This window comes from Eleutherodactylus coqui, chromosome 12, assembly GCF_035609145.1.
Source record: "Eleutherodactylus coqui strain aEleCoq1 chromosome 12, aEleCoq1.hap1, whole genome shotgun sequence".
Lineage (NCBI taxonomy): Eukaryota > Metazoa > Chordata > Amphibia > Anura > Eleutherodactylidae > Eleutherodactylus > Eleutherodactylus coqui.
Window position 1 is genome coordinate 41,514,546 of NC_089848.1, and position 21,643 is coordinate 41,536,188.

General features: G+C 43.7%; 1 protein-coding gene across 2 annotated transcripts in view; it reads right to left on the bottom strand.

The window, feature by feature from the left end:
* NEK11 (NIMA related kinase 11) overlaps positions 1-21,580 on the bottom strand; it is a 329,721-nt gene extending 308,141 nt beyond the window's left edge. For both annotated transcript variants that reach the window (XR_010787302.1, XM_066584626.1), the window contains exons 1-2: positions 21,492-21,580; positions 15,835-16,082 (exon numbers count right to left, since the gene is read on the bottom strand). Coding sequence is in view for 1 of the 2 variants with exons in the window: in XM_066584626.1 (XP_066440723.1) it covers positions 15,835-16,001 (167 nt within the window). In the remaining variant the exon portion in view is untranslated. The remainder of the gene's footprint in view (positions 1-15,834; positions 16,083-21,491) is intronic.
* Positions 21,581-21,643: the final 63 nt, after the last annotated feature.

Below are 21,643 nucleotides of genomic sequence, written 5' to 3' on the forward strand. Positions count from 1 at the left end.
GACAAGTGTCATCTCTACCCTGCCAGCTCCTCAGTGTTTAGCCTCGTGCCTCGGTCGCTGCAGGACATCACACATACTGATAGGTAGAGTATAACATCTTAGACAGGTAATATTTCCATGTAAGGCCAGATTCATACAGATGTATTTGTGCATGTATTTGCTTGCGCAAACTTTTACGTGTGCAATGCACAGAGAATAAAAGCTATTCAGTTCAATGGGTTGGTTCACATGCACGTATTTTTTTTTGAGCATTAGAGTCACACATAAGAATATGTAGCACGCTCTACTTTCCTGCACATTTGTGCACCAAAAGTCCCCATGGAAGTCAATGTGGCTGAGCAAATGTGCGCACAATACGCATGGAGAAATCATTGCACTAATTAGCTTTTTTTGTTGACGTGTAGAAAAAGTACAGTAAAAAGTACCTCAGGATAGGTCATCAATAGTAGATCGGCTGGGGTCTATGGCTCGGAGCTAATCAGCTGTTCGGACGCGTGCTGCCAGCGCCACAACACAGGGCATGGAGCGACACCTGTGTAGTGGCTGGTAATTGTGGGTGCAACTATTGAGGAGCGGTCATCAATGGTATTTGCCTGGAGACCCCCTTTAAAGTTCTTGAGTTCCAAAGCAAATTATGTGAAAGTGATCCCACCTCCTAGGAGCCATTTATGATATTGGTGCCAGGGGGTTTTGGGCACCATAAGTTGGCTTATGTTGAGTTTTCAGGAGGCGCTAATTTATCTGTAGAGCAGATCAAGGTAAATCAGATCCCGAAACTGTCATGAAATATCCAAAAGTGCCTACATGTTGACTGTTGACAATGAAATACTGTTCTCTTCTAGGAAAACCAGGACTGTCAGCTGTTGTGTATGCATTTATGAAGCCAACCAATAACCAGCCTATTAGCTAGAGGAATCTGACTACCCTCCATGAACCATAAGTGCCCGATGCATTACGGATCATTTGGGAAACAAAATCAAATACCTTGTAGACATTAAAGTGCTAGATATGCTGGCAGAGGAGCATTAGCTTCCTGTTCTTCATCCACGATTACATTCTGGGGGCAGTCAGGCAGTGTCATATAGTAGAGTTCATTCTCGTATTTCCATTGTGTTCTTTTCACTTGTCATTTATTGTTACCGGGTCTCATTTTTCAGACTTGGCCACGTTGTATATACGATTAGTTTTACCTACAGAATTCTGATCAACTAGTCATCTTGTTGCATAGCTAAAAGCTTATGGTCCTGGTGCAAAAGTTTAGCTTGGGCCCCTCTTCACTACTCTTCATGACTGCCATTTTTGTGGTGAAATGTGAAAAACAAAAACAGTTATACTCAACTGTGGCGTGCCACTCCTCCCGACTCTGCAATCTGCACCCCATACAGCTTACCTGGTGAGTTCCGAGTAGAGCGATCATGTGACATGCACACGTGATCAGATGATTGCTCTACCCAGAAATCAGCGGGCACAGACTGCAGAGGCCTGGAACAGAAGGGGCCCACAGGTGAGTATAACTTTTTGTTTACTATATCTAAAGGGCACTGCTACTGAGGGGGGACTGGCAACTATATGGGGCATAACTACTGATTTAGGGCCTGTGAGGGATATTATTACTAAGTGGGGGTCTGTGAGAGGCCTAATTAATGAGTGGGGACCTTTGAGGTGTAATATTAATGGGCGGGAACCTGTGAGGGGCATTATTACTCAGTGGGGGCTATATGGGAAATTATTATTGATTGGGGACACTTTTACTGTGTGTAGAACACAAAAAGTGTTACTTTCTACGTGGGGTACTATTACCGTGTGGGTCAAATAGCATTACTACTATCTGAGGCACCATGGATGAGGAGATTATGCAGAAGTTTGGAAAACTGAGGAGTCAATTAGTCTGTGTCTAATTCTGCAGAGACAAGTTGTGCCCAGAAGTCATCATGATGGTCTGGGCCAGATGAAGAATAAGGGAAAGTGAACAACTCCAGTAAGAGGAGACATCATCTGTGATCACTGGATATAACAGTGCTGTAATCATTTATTCGTTTGGCAAAGTGCACGTTTGGATCTAGTATACACAGCTATATGGTCACTGTGTGTGTGTGTGCGGTGGGGGATGTAATATTGATCTTTGCGTAGTGTTTTTTCAGAAACACTGTGGTGGTGATATGTGATTATAGTCTTGGGGTATTATTTGGCCCTTATATAGTGTTATTATTAGTAATATTGATCTTCTTGTAGTGGTCAGTGACAGTATGTTGGTATTAATCACTATGTGGTGGTAATATGTGATCGTGGTGTGATGGGTTTATTTGGCCCTTATCTTGTGTTATTAGTAATGTTGGTCTTGGTTTGATGGGTTTTGTGTGGTGACAGTATGGAGGTATTATATTATATTATTTTTTAACTGTTTAAAAAATTTTTTAATAAGCTTTATTAATATTTATTGTGTTATTTATCCATGTGTGCCTAAACCTGTAAGGCAATCTCCTAGGTTGTGCTGAAGGATCAGGCTAAGGCTTCTTTCCCACGAGCGCATATTAGCTGGCATTTTCATGGCCCGCCGATATACACTTCCATCTAGGGCGTAGAAGCTTGTGAACAGGCGCACAAATCCAACACTTGTGCACCCGTTCACACGGCATGGTGCCCGATGCATATGCACCGAGCTCACCATGGCGTTGCCCATTTTCCCTCCCTCCCCATCGCAGGCTCACCTCTCATCTCCTCCCAGCTCGTGCTTTGCAATGGGAGGGGGCGGAGCCAAGCGTCAACCCACCCCGCCTTCTCCCATTTATGTCTATGGACAAGGGGTGGGGAGAGGGTGGTAGCTTGGCTCCACCCACGCCACTTGTCCATAGCCATTAATGGGAGGAGGTGGGACAGGACGGCACTTAGCTCCACCCCCACCCCTTCTATTGTACAGAACGAGCGGGGAGGAGACGAGAGGTGAACCTGCACGGGGGGGGGGGGGGGGGGGGGGGGTAGGAGCCCATGCAGCGGCAGACATATTCCGGCCCAAAAGATAGTTCCAGGACTATCTTTTGGGCCCGACGTAAAAACACCTGGCGTTATATTGGCCTTGCTGGGCGCTTTTATGTCTCAGTAATGCGCCCATGTGATCTGAAGCATTGGAATCCAATGCATCAGATCACAGCGTATATCAGCCAGCCGTGAAAACAGCCATCTGATATACACTCGTGGGAAAGAAGCCTTAGGCTGTCTTCACACAGGGCGGAAATGCTGTGGAATGTTAGCAGCTGAAAATTCCGCAGCATTTCCGCATCCAAAACACAGCAAAATCTGCACCATTGATGAGGATTTTGACTTAAAATCAGTATCATTTCCGTACCTGATTTCAGAAGATATGGCGCTGCCCCCATAATATGTGATTACTCAATGACCCATTTGATAGGAGAGCGGAAAGTTTCCTTAAGAGGCCCTGGAAGTCTTCACCTTTTAAGCCTAATATAGTGGCTACTTGTGCAGCACGATCTTTAATAGTTTGGTTACAACAATTAGAATAGCAACTTAGAGACAAAACCCCAAGAGAACAGTTGCTTCAATGCCTACAATCCAAAGAGCTGCCTGTTTTCTGGCAGATGTCTCTACAGATACAGTAAGGCCATCAGCCAGAACTTCATCTTTGACTAATTCAGCCCGCAAAGCACATTGGCTCAAAAATTAGTCAGGGGATCTGCCATCTCAAAACAAGTTATATGCTATTCCCTTTGAAGTAGAATATCGGTTTTGGACAACATACTGAACAAAGCTTCTGATAAAAAGAAAGGCTTTGCCACTTCTACTTTTCCTTCCTCTAAAAGACCCTTTCAGCCCTTGTGAAATCAAAAGCCAGTTCGTTCAATGAAAATGAAGGAAGGAAGATGGAGAAGCTCGAGAGGCAGAGGAAAGGCCCTTATATTTGATACCAATGTTTCCAATCAGGAAAAAAGTCTAGTCAACAATGACGCCAAAGAACAGGTTAGCAGAAGGCTGGCGGCATTCCTTCCTGACTGAGCAGAAATTTCGGCAAGTTCATAGATAAAGGACACAATATCAGAAGGTCTGAAACTAGAGATTCGGTCTTATCCCCTGAGAAGATATTTGGTAACTGGAAAACAACAAGCAACAAATGTTTCTGGGTATTATGTTGGATTCCCGAAGTCAAACTTGTTGGGATAGGAGGAGAAGATATTAAAAGTTCAGGCCCAATTTCAAGCAGTGATTCAGAATCCAGTTCTAACCCTAAGGAAAGCCATGTCCGTCTTATGGTCCCTCACATCATGTATCCCAGCCCTAAGATGGGCACAATCATACCTGAACTCTTCAGTGGAACATTTTAGAAGAATGGGACCAGAATCTTTGATGACTAAATAAATAGGCCTCCTGCACACGGGCGGAAATTCCGCAGCGGGATTTCCCGCAGAATTTCCGCCCGTGGAAACTACCATAGGATTGCGTTACAAACGCAATCCTGGGCAGACGGACGCGATTTGTCCACGTGAAATCTCGGGCGGCAAACAAATCGCGGCGTGCCCTATTTCTGTGCGGGGCTCCGCCGGCTCCGATCTGCGCATGCGCCGGCTGCCCGGCAGCTGGCACATCAAACAGCCGGAGAGGCGGAAGCAGGTGAGTACGCGCTGGTACCTGCAGAGGCGCGGGACGGGTTCCACTGCGAGAAGTCTCGCAGCCGGATCTGACCCGGCCGTCTGCAGGCGGCCTAAATCAGAAGACACATTTAACATTAACCCCTTAGTGACGGGGCTATCGTAAAACTACGTCCTGCTGTTGCAGGACGTGTATGGAGGGAGGGAGCACCGCTATCTCCCTCCATACAGCGCGGGCGTCAGCTGTTTATAACAGCTGACACCCGTGGGCAATAGCCGCGCTCGGCCAATCGCGGCTATTAACCCTTTAAATGCCGCTGTCAATTCTGACAGCGGCATTTAAATCCCCGCACGGCCCCCCCGCGGTGAGATCAGGGGAGCCCTGCAGGTGTCATGGCAGCCGGGGGCCTTTAGAAAGGCCCTAGGGCTGCCTTAGCAGACTGCCTATCAAGCCATCCCCATGGGCTGGCTTGATAGACTGCCTGTGAAAAAGCAGTATGACATTACGTCATACTGCAGGAGTGATCAAAGCGTCGCATGTTAAAGTCCCCCAGGGGGACTTCAAAATAAAGTAAAAAAAAAAATCTATAAAGTTTTTTTAATTGTAAAAATAAAAAGTTATAAAAGTTTAAATCACCCCCCTTTTGCCATAACTATTATAAAAAAATCTAAATAATAAAATAAAAATAAGTATTTTGTATTGCCGCTTCCGTAAAAGTCCGATCTATCAAAGTAATGCATTATTTTTTCTGCATGATGAACGTCGTCCGAAAAAAAAAATAAAGAACGCCAGAAATACACTTTTTTAGTTACCCTGTCTCCCAGAAAAAACGCAATAAAAAGCGATCAAAAAGTCATATGTATTCCAAATTGATAGTATCAGAAACTACAGGACATCCCTCAAAAAATGAGCCCTTGCTCAAATACGTCGACGAAAAAATTAAAAGGTTATCGTGCGCACAAAATGACCGCAGAAAATAATTGAAAAAAATTAAATATCTTAAAAAAAAAATACAAGTACTACAGCAAAAAAAATACTATATAAGTTTGGTATCGTAGTAATCGTACTGACCCATAGAATAAAAATATCAGGTTGTTTTTGTTGCAGTTTGTGCGCCGTAGAAACAGAATGCACCGAAAGATGGTGGAATGTCGTTTTTTTTTCCCATTTCTCTCCGCTTGGAATTTTTAAAAAGTTTTTCAGTAAATTATATGGTACAATAAATAGTGCCATTGAAAAATACAAGTCCCGCAAAAAACAAGCCCTCATACAGCGACGTCTATGGATAAATAAAGGAGCTACGATTTTTTAAAAGGGAGTAGGAAAAAACCAAAATGGGAAAAAGCAAAAAAGCTCCGTCACTAAGGGGTTAAATGTAGTAGAGTCTGTCATAGTGGTTAGACATAGTGGTAATCCTAGGTTACCTTGGGTAAACCTATCCCTGGTGGTAGCTACCACAGACTACAGCCCATGGGGCTGAGGAGCCAACTTAAAGAACCAAACACTTCAGGGCACTTAACCCTTTCCAATCCAATGTCTGACGTCTGAAGACATTCTGATTAAAGGCTGTACAGCTCCAATGTCGGAAGACGTCCAGCAGGGTATTCTTACTGTATATTGCCGGTCGCTCTGTTGTTGGGGGCCTCTCCAGCATGTTCAATAGCGCAGTACTGGGTCAAGCCAGCAGATGGTGCCATTGTATAATGGCAGACAGAGAAGGCCCCCTAGGAAACCCTGAATCCAAAATTGGATTGCAAAGGGTTAAAGGAACTGGACACAATAAAGAAAGCCTTTATAACAACATCTCAGAAGCTTCAGGTCAAAGTGTCATGATCAAATCAGACAATTAGATATCCGTTTCCTATGTGAATCACCAAAGCGACACAAAGTCAAGATCTCTGATGTTGGAGATGGAAAAAATACTAATTTTGTCAGAAAGAAAATTTCTGTCACCTTTGGAACTCCACATAAGTGGCAAAGAAAAAGCAGACTTCCTTGGCAGGCCCAGATTGAGACAGGGTGCATGACCAGAACATTTTTCTTCCTCTTTACAAGTTACCAGTCAGACCACACATGGAATATTATATACAGTTTTGGGCACCGGTACTCAAGAAGAACATATCAGTGCTTAAGCAAGTTCAAAGACGGGTAACTAAAGTAATAAACGGAGAGAGGTTATCAAAATTTGGGTTGCTTAGTTTAGAAAAAAGATGGCTGAGTAGCAACCTAATAAATGTGTATAAATATATTGGGGGACAATACAGAGATCTCTTCCATCCTCTATTTCTACTCAGGACTGTGACTGTAACAAGGGGGCGCCCTCTACGTCTGGAGGCAAGAAGGTTTCTACACCGATATAGAAGGGGGTTCCTTACTGTAAGAGCTGTGAGACAGCCTGAGGACGTCTCAGCCTGAGGACGTGGTGATGGCGAATTTGAAAAAAGAGTTTAAGAGGTGCCCGGGTGCCTTTCCTAAGTGTTATAATATTACATGCTATAGTCACTGATTACTTCAGAAGGGTCTAGGGATTATTCTCATTGCCAGACATGAGTTGGGAAGGATTTTTTCCCGTTAAATGAGAAAAATTAGCTGCTACCTCATTGGGGTTTTTGGATCAACATTGGGGGTATGGAGATAACAGGCTGAACTGAATGGACATACCATATGTCTTTTTTCAGCCTAAGGGCTTAGTCACAAGGGCGCCGATCCGCCAGTGTTACTGTACGATAAGACGGCCGCACCGCGTGTGGATGACTCTCTGCATGACCGGCTCCATTGCCGGCCATGTGTTCTTTCTTCCGGCTGGTGCGGAGAGTCGTCCACACCTGCAGGGCAGCGGTCTTATCCTGCAGAAACACGGGCCGATCGGCACCCGTGTAACTGAGCCCTAAAAGACTATGGTACTAAGAACCAACAGGAAAACAAAAAAATTTTTTCACTAAACTTGAGCAAGACTCCTGTGATGGTTGATGCCCTAACATAGAAATGGGACTACAGTTGGGCATATGCGTTTCCTCTGATTTCTATGATACCAGCAGTTCTCCAGAAGATCTGGGAGGAGAAGGCGAGCGTGATATTGATTTGTTTCTTTCTAGCTAGGGCTGGGCGATTGTGTCTTAAAGGGGTTGTCCCGCGCCGAAACGGGTTTTTTTTTTTTTCAACCCCCCCCCCGTTCGGCGCGAGACAACCCCGATGCAGGGAGGTAAAGAAAGCTCACCGGAGCGCTTACCTGAATCCCCGCGCTCCGGTGACTTCTCTACTCACCGCTGAAGATGGCCTCTTCCTCCGTGGACCGCAGCTCTTCTGTGCGGTCCATTGCCGATTCCAGCCTCCTGATTGGCTGGAATCGGCACGTGACGGGGCGGAGCTACACGGAGCTACACGGAGCCCCATAGAAGACTGCAGAAGACCCGGACTGCGCAAGCGCGGCTAATTTGGCCATCGGAGGGCGAAAATTAGTCGGCACCATGGAGACGAGGACGCCAGCAACGGAACAGGTAAGTAAAAAACTTTTTATAACTTCTGCATGGCTCATAATTAATGCACAATGTACATTACAAAGTGCATTATTATGGCCATGCAGAAGTGTACAGACCCACTTGCTGCCTCGGGACAACCCCTTTAAATTAAAATCTTAATTTTTTCAAACTCAAGGCTGATTCGCGATTTTAAGCTCAATTTATTTATATTTTAATAAGCAAGAAATCTCCCAACTGATATCAATTAAATAGATTGTGATTATTGTGAGAGAAGCCATAATGTTCTCTAATATGCCATCTTGCCTTCATCTCATAAAAAGTTTTGTTTCTTGTATTTTTCTTTGTTCTCTTCGGCTTAGACCCAGATGTGTCGGCTAACAAAGGAAGCAACTGGAGGAATACAAGGTCATCTCGCTGAAGACTGAGAAGAACAATTATTTTTTTTTTAATAACTAGATTGGAATTATTTGCAGCCTACTGGGAAAGAAGCAGGGAGGAAACGAAAAGTGCTAAAAGCTAGAAACAGATACCTGCCTAATTGGCTAGTATAGAGAAAAGGTGATCATTAGTTTTTTATATTAAATATGTAAGTCACTTTCTCTTTCTATGTGTGTATGATGTGTGTGTGTGTACACCCTAGTATATGTCTCCATTTAATCCCGAATGTACTCCATTCATATATGAATTTAACCTTATATTATATATATTCACATATAAATGTTATTCTTGTAAGCCTTAACCAATTAATAACTACTAAACACTGCTAGTAATATACATTAACCACATATATATAAACACACGACTCGGAACAGAATTAACTCAGGAAACGTATACATTAACTAATTGCCAAGTGTAAAAATAGTTGATATAACAAACTGCGCAATGACCCAAGGAAAGTTCTGCTTGGAGACTGAGGTTACTGCACTTACTGAGTTTTAATAGCCAATGGTAATAAATGAATTATAATAAACTATGTTTCAAAGTACTAATGACCACTTGTCCGTGAGTGACTGAGTGAGTTACATGCTCCGCCCCTGATCACCTGACGGTGACATCATCACAGTGTTATGTCCAAACTGGCTATGCAGGGCAAACAAACACTGAAGAACGCCCGTGCGTAAGTTATGTAACCAAACAAAAGCACCACCGTGAGTAACTAACGTAACAAAACCAAAAGGGAAAATCTATCCCTAAATAAAGCCCTTACTACCTAATTGGCAGGCCAATCGTTCTGATAAAGAGCGAACCTGTACGTTAACCTCGGCCACTAAGAAGTCCCTACCAGGAAACACTAAACGAAATAGGAACAGTAGCAAAGACTAGCAATGGTGGTACTTAGCTTGGCATCAGTCCACAGGAATAAACAGGCTGCACACCTCAGCAACCCCAGGAGGATAATAAATTGACTAGTGCTGCAGTCAAGTCAAAGCCAGACTATTTAGAGTAGGATAACTAGAACCAGTCAAGAGCTGACATCACTCACCTGACATCACGCCCCTCAGGACCAGGAAAGGCAAGGACACAGTTAAAACCAGGCCCGGCCTAAATTCAAAGGAATTATACCAGCACAGCTGCAACAGTACCACCCCTTCTTGAAGGGGCCCCAGGACCCTTAGGACTCAGACGACTCGGATTCAGTTTGTGAAAAATTTTTCACCAGATGATTCACATGAACATTGACAACCAGAACCCATGTTCTCTCTTCCGGACCATAACTGTGCCAATGCACAAGGTACTGCAATGAATTCTTGACCCAACAAGAGTCCACTTTGTGACTTATCTCAAACTGTACCTCCCCATCCACCAAAACAGGAGCCTGAGGCCATGAACCATTCCCAGAATCAACGAACTTCTTAAGCAGAGATTTATGGAATCTGGACTGTTGCTTGAGTTTTAAATTCCTGGTAGACAACCAAACCAAGTCTTCAACATGCGTAACTAACATAACCAAACAAAAGCACCACCGTGCGTAACTAACGTAAGAAAACCAAAGGGGAAAATCTATCCCTAAACAAAGCCCCTTACCCAGGAGGGGCCACTACCTAGTCGGCAGGCCGATCGCTCTGATAAAGAGCAGACAGGCATACGAACCTCAGCCACTAAGAAGTCCCTACCAGGGAACACTGAACAGAATAAGAACAGTAGCAGAGAATAGCAATGGTGGTACTTGGCAGCAGTCTGCAGGAAAGAACAGGAGCTCCAGAAACAGGCTGTGCACCCAGCAACCCCAGAAGGATACTAAACTGACCAGCGTCGCACTCAAACCAAAGCCAGACTATAAAGGGCAGGACGAGTAGAACCAGGTGAGAACTGACATCACTCACCTGACACCACGCCCCTTAGAACTAGGAAAGGAAAGGACACAGCTAAAACCTGGCCCGGCCTAATACCAGCACAGCTGCAACACACAGGTTTATGGAGTGAGTTATATGCTCCGCCCCTGATCACATGACAGTGATGTCATCACGGTCCTTCAATATTTTGACCAACTCCAACCCTCATCACAGGTCCTTCAGTGAGTTACATGTGATGATGTCATTCACAATATTATATTGTGCCACCAGATACACTGGTACTATAAATAATATTAATAACTAGTATATACAAGTAAGGTGTCTTCTAAGCCTCGTTTTCAATGTCACAGAATTAACTCAGGAAACGTATACATTAACTAATTGCCAAGCCTAGAAATAATTAATATAACAAACTATCCAATATACCCGGCTTTGCCCAAGTTAATTTGGTACAGGTGTTTACATGTTGTTCGCACGGAAAATTTTATGAAATGTATCAATGACCCTCTGCAGAATGTGCCACCCCTCCCACTCAGCGCACTTTTTACCCTTAAACGTAACGCCCATTTTTATTCAAATTTACCCCCAGAATGGAGGTTGCAGCCCCTCCTTAGCCTTAAGGCATTCTTCATCCCTGCAGTCCATGGCCGCTTCTTAGGTACTTTACAGCCTTTCAGTATATACACATAGAGGTAAGGTAGATTCTCCTCAGTATATATACATAGAGGTGAGGTAGCTTCTCCTCAGTATATACACATAGAGGTGAGGTAGATTCTCCTCAGTATATACACATAGAGGTGAGGTAGATTCTCCTCAGTATATACACATAGAGGTGTGGTAGATTCTCCTCAGTATATACACATAGAGGTGAGGTAGATTCTCCTCAGTATGTACACATATAGGTGAGGTAGATTCTCCTCAGTATATACACATAGAGGTGAGGTAGATTCTCCTCAGTTTATACACATAGAGGAGAGGTAGATTCTCCTCAGTATATACACATAGAGGTGAGGTAGATTCTCCTCAGTTTATACACATAGAGGAGAGGTAGATTCTCTTCAGTATATACACATAGAGGTGAGGTAGATTCTCCTCAGTATATACACATAGAGGTGAGGTAGATTCTCCTCAGTATGTACACATATAGGTGAGGTAGATTCTCCTCAGTATATACACATAGAGGTGAGGTAGCTTCTACTCAGTATATACACATAGAGGTGAGGTAGATTCTCCTCAGTATATACACATAGAGGTGAGGTAGATTCTCCTCAGTATATACACATAGAGGTGAGGTAGCTTCTCCTCAGTATATACACATAGAGGTGAGGCAGATTCTCCTCACTTTATACACGTAGAGGTGAGGTAGATTCTCCTCAGTATATACACATAGAGGTGAGGTAGATTCTCCTCAGTATATATACATAGAGGTGAGGTAGCTTCTACTCAGTATATACACATAGAGGTGAGGCAGATTCTCCTCAGTATATACACATAGATGTAAGATAGATTCACCTCAGTATATACACATAGAGGTGAGGTAGATTCTCCTCAGTATATACACATAGAGGTGAGGTAGATTCTCCTCAGTATATACACATAGAGGTGAGGTAGATTCTCCTCAGTATATATACATAGAGGTGAGGTAGCTTCTACTCAGTATATACACATAGAGGTGAGGCAGATTCTCCTTAGTTTATACACATAGAGGTGAGGTAGATTCTCCTCAGTATATATACATAGAGGAGAGGTAGATTCTCTTCAGTATATACACATAGAGGTGAGGGAGATTCTCCCCAGTATATACACATAGAGGTGAGGTAGATTCTCCTCAGTATATACACATAGGGATGAGGTAGATTCTCCTCAGTATATACACAGAGAGGTGAGGTAGATTCTCTTCAGTATATACACATAGAGGTGAGGTAGATTCTCCCCAGTATATACACATAGAGGTGGGGTAGATTCTTTTCAGTATATACACATAGAGGTCAGTTAGATTCTCCTCAGTTTATACACATAGAGGTGAGGTAGATTCTCTTCAGTATATACACATAGAGGTGAGGTAGATTCTCCTCAGTATATACACATAGAGGTGAGGCAGATTCTCCTCACTTTATACACGTAGAGGTGAGGTAGATTCTCCTCAGTATATACACATAGAGGTGAGGTAGATTCTCCTCAGTATATATACATAGAGGTGAGGTAGCTTCTACTCAGTATATACACATAGAGGTGAGGCAGATTCTCCTCAGTATATACACATAGATGTAAGATAGATTCACCTCAGTATATACACATAGAGGTGAGGTAGATTCTCCTCAGTATATACACATAGAGGTGAGGTAGATTCTCCTCAGTATATACACATAGAGGTGAGGTAGATTCTCCTCAGTATATATACATAGAGGTGAGGTAGCTTCTACTCAGTATATACACATAGAGGTGAGGCAGATTCTCCTTAGTTTATACACATAGAGGTGAGGTAGATTCTCCTCAGTATATATACATAGAGGAGAGGTAGATTCTCTTCAGTATATACACATAGAGGTGAGGTAGATTCTCCCCAGTATATACACATAGAGGTGAGGTAGATTCTCCTCAGTATATACACATAGGGATGAGGTAGATTCTCCTCAGTATATACACAGAGAGGTGAGGTAGATTCTCTTCAGTATATACACATAGAGGTGAGGTAGATTCTCCCCAGTATATACACATAGAGGTGGGGTAGATTCTTTTCAGTATATACACATAGAGGTCAGTTAGATTCTCCTCAGTTTATACACATAGAGGTGAGGTAGATTCTCCTCAGTATATACACATAGAGGTGAGGTAGATTCTCCTCAGTATATACACATAGAGGTGAGGTAGATTCTCCTCAGTATATACACATAGAGGTGAGGTAGACTCTCCTCAGTATATACACATAGAGGTGAGGTAGATTCTCCTCAGTATATACACACAGAGGTGAGGTAGATTCTCCTCAGTATATACACACAGAGGTGAGGTAGATTCTCCTCAGCATATACACATAGAGGTGAGGTAATTTCTCCTCAGTATATACACACAGAGGTCAGTTAGATTCTCCTCAGTATATACACACAGAGGTGAGGCAGATTCTCCTCAGTATATACACAGAGGTCAGTTAGATTCTCCTCAGTATATACACATAGAGGTGAGGTAGATTCTCCTCAGTATATACACACAGAGGGGAGGTAGATTCTCCCCAGTATATACACACAGAGGGGAGGTAGATTCTCCCCAGTATATACACACAGAGGGGAGGTAGATTCTCCCCAGTATATACACATAGAGGTGAGTTAAATTCTCCTCAGTATATACACACAGAGGTGAGGAAGATATATATATATATATATATATATATATATATATTGCGCATGACTCAAGGAAAGTTCTGCCTGGACACTGACATCACTGCACTTCCTGTTTTTTAATAACCAATGGTAATAAATGAATTATAATAAATTATGCATATATACAAGTTTGGCGTCTTCTAAGCCTTGTTTTCAATGTCTTTTCAAAACTGTAAATCCTTCCGCTGACCATCAAATAAACTACAAATTGTGTGGCCGGTCAACAATTTTGCAAACAGCCCGGATTTAATCCTTTGACATAAGAATATACCTGGAGCGCTATTATTATTATTATTGTTTGTCCAGTTTTTCGGTAGGCGCAGGGATTAGACTGCCGTAAGTTTGCCATGATTAAGGATGCAAAAAGTGTCAGAAAGGCTTTGATATTATTTGTCTGGAGTTTCAGTGGAGTTTCCACTTATTACACTTCTGCGGCGCTTCTAGTACATTTTAATGTGCATGTAACGGCTTAATCACACGGCTGGAATCTCACACACGTTTTGTGCGTTGTGAGATTCACAAAACTCGCACAACTATGAACTCCATTCTTTCATATGGACGTATTCACATGAGCGATAATCTGCACTGCCCATGACGGTGTATATCACGCATGCTGTAATGCGCAGTCTGACTTGTTCCTTTCTTTTTTTTTTTCTTATTTCTCGCTCTTAACGGCGTATTCATCGGCACACATACGTAATTTAACTGCGCATGTACAACATTTATTACGCGTCCATAGAGATCAATAGGGCTCGATCGTGCGTAATACGCAGTAAGATAGAACAGGCTGCGTTCTTTTTTTACGTGTATATTATATGCAATGAAAAAATGCCAGTGTGAGTGAGTCAATGAAAACAATGGACTTTCACTGACTCCAATCACCGCGTATTACGTCAGCCTGCACTAACAGATCCAAGCAACGATATGTTACTTTGTATAGAGCAAATCAAAAACAGGAGTAAGTCATGCGGCGTTTACATGGGGCAATTATCGTTCAGAAAATCGTTCAAACAAGCGAAACTGAACAATAGTTGCTCAGTTTTAATGCGAGCCAACGACTGAGCGACGAACAAGAATGGCGTGGCATAAAACCAGCTGATTGGGCAGTTTAAACACTGAAATGTGAAACACTGAACAATAAGTGAACGAGAACTGCAGGAGCGCGAACGAGCTGGTGATGATGTCATCAGTTCAATCACTCGAGGAAACAAGAATCGTGGAATTCTTGTCCCATGTAAAAGGGGCATTGCTGTATTTTAATAACAGGGTTTTTGGTTTGTTTGCTGTGATGTCTTTGATAAAGGACCCTCTATTTTGGGGGTCCTATTCACTAATCGACAGATAGCTGTGAACTACTGATGGGGCCGCCTACTGGAGGTCTAAACCCAGAGGTCAAATGAATTCAACACGAGTTATGCTGAATGCTTGCCTATAAAACTACCGCGTTTCCCTGAAAATAAGACCTGCCTTGATTTTTGTGGGGAGGGAGTTTGAAATATAAGCCCTACCCCAAAAATAAGCCCTAGCTGTGCTACATGAAGGGAAAAGAAGCAATACTCACCTTGCAGGCACCGTCCGGGTCCCTCAACTGGTCTTCAGCATGGCGCCAGGCTTTCGTGCAATCCACAGCGACGACAAAGCATCATTTGCTCGATGAACCACTCACAGCCATTCAATGCGATGCTGTGAGTGGTTCATTGAGCGACAGCTCTGATTGGCTGAGCCGCGGTGCTCGAGAACCAATCAGAACAATTGCTTGCTGTGGGCAGAGTTTTCAAATCCCTTTATCAGCAAAAGATGCCCTGTTGGTGCTAAGGATTGCACAGGAGCCCGCCGGAGACCAGTGAGAGAACCCGCCTGCTAGGTGAGTATAAGACACCCTCCCGAAAATAAGACGCTGCGCCTCTTTTGAGGCAATATAAGTCAGGGTCTTATTTTTGGGGAAACATTGTATACATCATTCTGCTGAGCTTCTCTGGTTCTATAACATGATGCTGGCGGTTTGGACAACATGTCCATCATGATGGGTTCACAAATACATTGATTGGTGCTCTGTGAAATTCTCCATGTATCTTGAAATTTACTTACAGCTTTTCTTCCTCTTTGGCCTTCTTGTCCAACACAAGATAAACTGTTCCAAAACTTCCTCTGCCGAGCCGTTGCTGTATGAAGTATCTCTTGGCAATTAAGGTACTTGTGCAGGCTGAGGGGGGACGAGCATCATCCCTCCCCTGAGATTCCTTGTAGTTTGGCATTACGGCAACTTTAATAGCCCAATTTTTTTTTCTAAGACAGAGTGCGGTCCATATTCTCCAAGGATTTAAAGAGCCCGAACCCTTAGAGAAACAGAAAGAGAACAGTATTAAACATTTACCGAATGTCCCGAGGGCACAGCAGTGCAAAGTACCACATGGGTATCAGAAAACACACATAGTCCCTTGGTCAGCTGATTATGTTTGAATGCTTGAGGCCTCGGTCACACGGGCATTTTTTCGCGCGATTTTCGGATCGCATGACGGATGCGCATCCGCAAATCGCGTGATCAGGGCTGACGATTCGCCGAAAAATCTGCAGCTAGCAGCGTTTTCGGCGAAACAGCCCAGCGCTGCCCGCTATCCTCTGCCACAGCTGTGGCAGAGAAGAGCGATGTTCGCCCATTGAATTCAATGGAGCCGGCAGTACAGCCGGCTCCATTGAAAGCAATGGGCTGCCGGTGAGCGCGGGATGAATTTTCGGGAAGGGCTTAAAAATATAAGCCCTTCCCTGAAAACCATCCTAAAATGTGTAAAAATAAAAAAAAAAGTATACTCACCTTTTTCCTGCAGCCGGAGTTCAGCCGCGTCCGGCCGGCAGTTCTCCCCTGAACTGCTCTGTGTAGTATTCAGCTGTTATTCAATAGCTGAGAGCTGCCTCTAATTGGTCCCTGCGCTCAGCCAATCAGAGGCAGCACTCACTTACCCATTCATGAATTCAAGGAAGGCTCCATACGGAAACATGGGCTACAAAGCAACACAAATCGTGGCTGTATAAAGCATGCCCCGATTTTGTATTCCCACAATCTAGCAGCCTACAAAATATCACTAATGTGAAGGAACCCGTTGGAAAGCATGGGTTCACATACATGCGATTTGTAGCGCTGAACGGTTTAATGCCCGTGTATAAGGGCCTTTACTCTGACCCCGCTCCTTAGAACAGAAAATAATAGCTTACAAAATGTCGAACCGACAATTACAGCTAATTGCATATTACAACTCAAGAAGAGCGAACCCACAAGTAGGCTGGAAAACCCACCAGCCACACCCTGCAATGGCAATAGCCCTGCAATGTACTGGCAGAACTGTGCGGCCATTGGCTTCAGTGGGTTTGGCCGGACCAGTCATTGCTGACCTTATAAAACACCCGTAATGACTAAACTAAATGTGAAAATTAAACACCCAACGGCTAGCAAGGCCTAAATGTATTGGCTGAGAAACAGGTGACCACTTTGGGTAAATAAAGCTTTGGCTTCTTATATATCCTTGCCATCACCCTAGTGATTTAACTAACCAAAGGGTTGGATGGCTCAGTAGCTGCCAAACTTAAAGGGGTTATCAAGTTGTAAACTACTCATGGCCTAACCTCAGGATAGGCCATCATTAGCAGAACGGTGGGGGTACGTCGCTTGGAACCCTTGCTTATCAGCAGTTCTTTGGGCCACTGCACTCGGGCATGAAGCAGACAGCTCCGTTCCCACTGCAGTGGCCCAGCTTAGTATTGCAAATTAATCTCCCATTGAAATGGGACAGAGGATAACATATTGTGGTGGAAATATTTCTTTAAATTAATGAAGGGTATTTACTATTTGAGGCTTTATTCACACAGGCGGTGCAATTTTTAGCAGCCCGCATTGCGGCCGAAAATCATATAAATCAGAGAAAGCCGCGGCTAAATTTCGTGTTTTCTCACCCATTCACACAGGCAGGTGGAGCATACATATTCCGAAGCCCGGAATTCCGTCGGCTGGAGAGAGAGTGTTTAGTACTCCCCCTCCCTTTGCTGGCTGATTGTGGCAATAGTAGCTCCTATAGAAGTCTATGGGAGCTGCCAGCAAAGAGAGGGAGTTAAGCAGCGCTAGTCATACTATGGAAGCTGCTGGCTGATTGTGGCCAAAAAATAGGGCAAGACCTATCTTTTCTGTCCGCGTGTAAAAGAATCGGTAGCTTATGTACTATCTTATCCGGCTGGCTGATTTTACGTGCCGGAAAATCGCCTGTCTAAATGAATGCATTGGAATCCAATGCTTCAGATGGTCGCCATTTTCGGACGGCGTTTATTGCTGCAAAATAGCCGTATTAAAAGGTTCATGTGAACAAGGCCTGAATGTGATTTATCCTACTGCAGTTGACCAAAATGCAGTAAGCTGCTTGTAGACCTACCGCCATAATCGCCGCATGACCGGAACTATGAAAAAAAAAAGCATTTCACCTGTGCTTACGGCAGCACAGTGCCAATTAGTGATAAACACCATATTTTTTTTTTCTGCACAGCTTCGTCCGTGTAACAATTGTAGAGCCACAACCGCTACATGCCCGAGCAGCCTGCGAGCCCTTGACACTGTGTTTAGATTTAATCAGTCGCAGACTAATGGCATGCCATTACAAAGTCATTAGCGGGAAGTTACTTGTGGAGAGGCTGGAAGCAGCGCAGAAACCAGTTATTACTATCTGACACAAGAACTTGCTTCTTCAACAGAGTTCTGTAAACTATTTTCCCTCCTTCGTCTCTAATATGTTAACAGCTGCTGCGGCGCATCGGCATTTACATAGATAAGTCATTGGAATGCCTAGTTGAACGGAAATGAAGTTAAATAACATTGCAGGGGGGATGATTTGTAAATCAGAGATGTAATGAAGTGACATTAATTGCACCGTACAGTATCAGCGCTCGGCGCCGCTCTCCAGCAGAGGCACAATGTTACATTGCTAAACTCAGACATCATTTTGTAACGAGTGAAGAAAAGATGCGAAGTCTGTAATTAGATCCTGCGGTTACAGCGGTTGCTGTGAAATGAGGAATCAGTGTACGTACCAGCACAATGGGCTGTCTGATGCAGGAGGAACTAAGGGGACTATTATTCCCATCACTGCCAAAATGTTGTTGTTGTTAGCCGCTTAGTCGTTCACGACCCTCGGTGAGTGGGACCCTAAAGCGGTTTTGCACGGCTTCTTTCAGTTCTGTGATATCCATGCCAGTATCAGCTCTGACAGTATCGGCCATCGCGTTCTTTGGCGGTCAGGTCTTCTTTTGCCACTGATCTGTCCAAGCATTATAGATTTTTCTAATGTGATTGTCCCCAGCAAGAGAAACCCATTAATCTTGTAGATATGATACTTTTTAATGGCTAACAAACATACATGATGTTATAGCCAGCTTGTGAACCTCTCGGCTCTTCGTCAGGCTAAAATGGAATAGATCTGAAGAGGCATGAATATTTACACACATTTATAACATACATACTTATGACAAGGCACAGATATGGATGGGATTGGTTCGCACTTAAAAGGAATTCTGCAACAGAGACAAACATTTTTATCTAGGAACTGATAAGAGAGTGAAAGTTTTATGGTCCCTGAATTACTGTTGGGGGGTGTTCCCCAGGCCAGCAGTCTCATCTGTGCCATAGATGTCTTATAGCTCCCATTCACCCATCAATCCTCGGCAATAATTCAATCCTCCATTGAAAGTGTCAAAAGTTGTTATCAATTTATATTCACAAATTCCTCTATAGTTTTGTGACTTGAAACCCCCCTTCAATATCAAAACTCTCATATCTCCTATGTCATGTACATGGTTAGAAAAGTGCTCGGCCACAGGGAATTCTGTCTTCCTCTGTTTAATTGTGTGGCGATCATCCCGGCTTTCAGTTTTTGTCCTGTTTCTCCAACATAGAGCCCCCTCTATTGGACATTTACTGCACCGGATCAGGTACACCACATCAGACGTGGAACATGTGACTGTCCCCGGGATCTTATAGTCCTGCTGTGTGTTGGAGATCCGTATCCTGTCCGCGGTCCGTACATGTCAGCAGGTCTTACAGCTCCTTACCTTACAGGGATCTTATAGTCCTGCTGTGTGTTGGGGTTATGTATCCTGTCTGCGGTCCGTACGTGTCAGCAGGTCTTACAGCTCCTTACATTACAGAGATCTTATAGTCCTGCTGTGTGTTGGGGTTATGTATCCTGTCTGCGGTCCGTACGTGTCAGCAGGTCTTACAGCTCCTTACATTACAGGGATACGTTCCTTTTTGTGTCAGAGGGTAATGCACTCCTGATTATAAGGTTCCTCAGACTTGGAGGTTGCTTGTAACACAGAAGCGGAGGGTCCGGGGATATGGTTTTCAGACGGTCATCCTTGTGCAGGGTATGATAGAGTTTCTTGGCAGTCTTCCTTAGTACCTCTAGCTGTGGATTGTAGGTCACGACTAGAGGTACACGGTTGTTTCCCTCCTTCTCCTTGTATTGGAGTAGTTGACTTCTGGATATCCTGGTGGCTCTGGTGATTTGGGCATCGAGGTGGGATGGTAGCCCTGATTAAAAACTGTCCTTTTAAGATGGTACAAATGTTCCCTTGGGTTGGAGCAGATCCAGTTGTATCCGATAGCCTGGCTGTAGGTGATGGACTTGTTTATGTGCTTAGGATGGGAACTGTACCATCTGAGGTATGTGGGCCGATCAATCTGTATAGGGATGTCTGTGTTGAGTTGTTTGACATTTTAATGGTGATGTCCAAGAAGGTGACTTCTGTATACGAGTAGCTTAATGTCAGGAATAAGGGAGGAGAAAATAAAATCCCCAAACCAAATCATGGGTTGATAGACTTTGGCGCTCTCTGGTTGACGCTCCGTTCCCTCTTTTTTCCTGTCATTGAAATCTACGTGCGAACGTAAAAGCGCATGAAATCCACAGAAAACCTGCGTAATTGCGGCGCATATATGAATTCGATTTTTTTTCTGTATTCACTTGAGTGCGCAGACATGCAGTGCGCTGATACCCGCGGAGCTTGCTAAATACGCGGGCGTTAGCGCATTTCAGTCTTGCAAACACGTGGCATACTTGTGTAGCTAAAATGCGCGAATGCCCGTATGAACAAGCCTTTCGTTATTAAGGCACGCTTGGATTACTCGGTGTTACACCGGACCCTCTTCGTTACACTCTCACGCATGCTCTTTTTACCACGATTACCGTGGCGTGGTAATCGCAGCATAACACTCCCATTAATTACAATAGAGACTTGCAGATGTGTGCTTGAACAGACTGCTCCACTTTGCCGCGTTTTTGCACTTTTTAATGCACCTCATCACCCGTTACAATGATGGCGTGCTTTAAATCCACAGTTACCTGCATCCGAAAATGGCAGTAAAATCACAGCAAAATGCCGCGATCAAAATTGCAGTGTTTGTCCGGCGCTATGTGTGGGAGTGGCCTTAGGGTCGACATCCAAAATATTAATGTTTCCATTAATATTAAATTTTATGTATCTGAGAGTCATTAAGTGTGAGTTATTTGGGGGTCACATTGGGAAGATCATTAGTAATAAACCTATATAATATATAATAATAAAATCTATTGTACTCTGTTATCAGCCATACAGTGGGCTTCCTAGTCTACAGCTATTCTCTCTGAATCTCTCCTGTGTGACGATTCTTTTTGGCATATAGATACAAGCTCATGTTAGTCTATCGTGATTATTGCAATATAGTCATTTACCCCTAGTAATGCCGGACGTTCGGTGTTCTGTATGAGAATCCAATGTTTTCTTCGCTGTCACCGATCTTTGTTTACATCCCGGTATCCATGGAAACCTAGAGTCACGTGATGCTTCCACCTGTGCTGATAAAGCCCTTTCGTAATGACGTCAT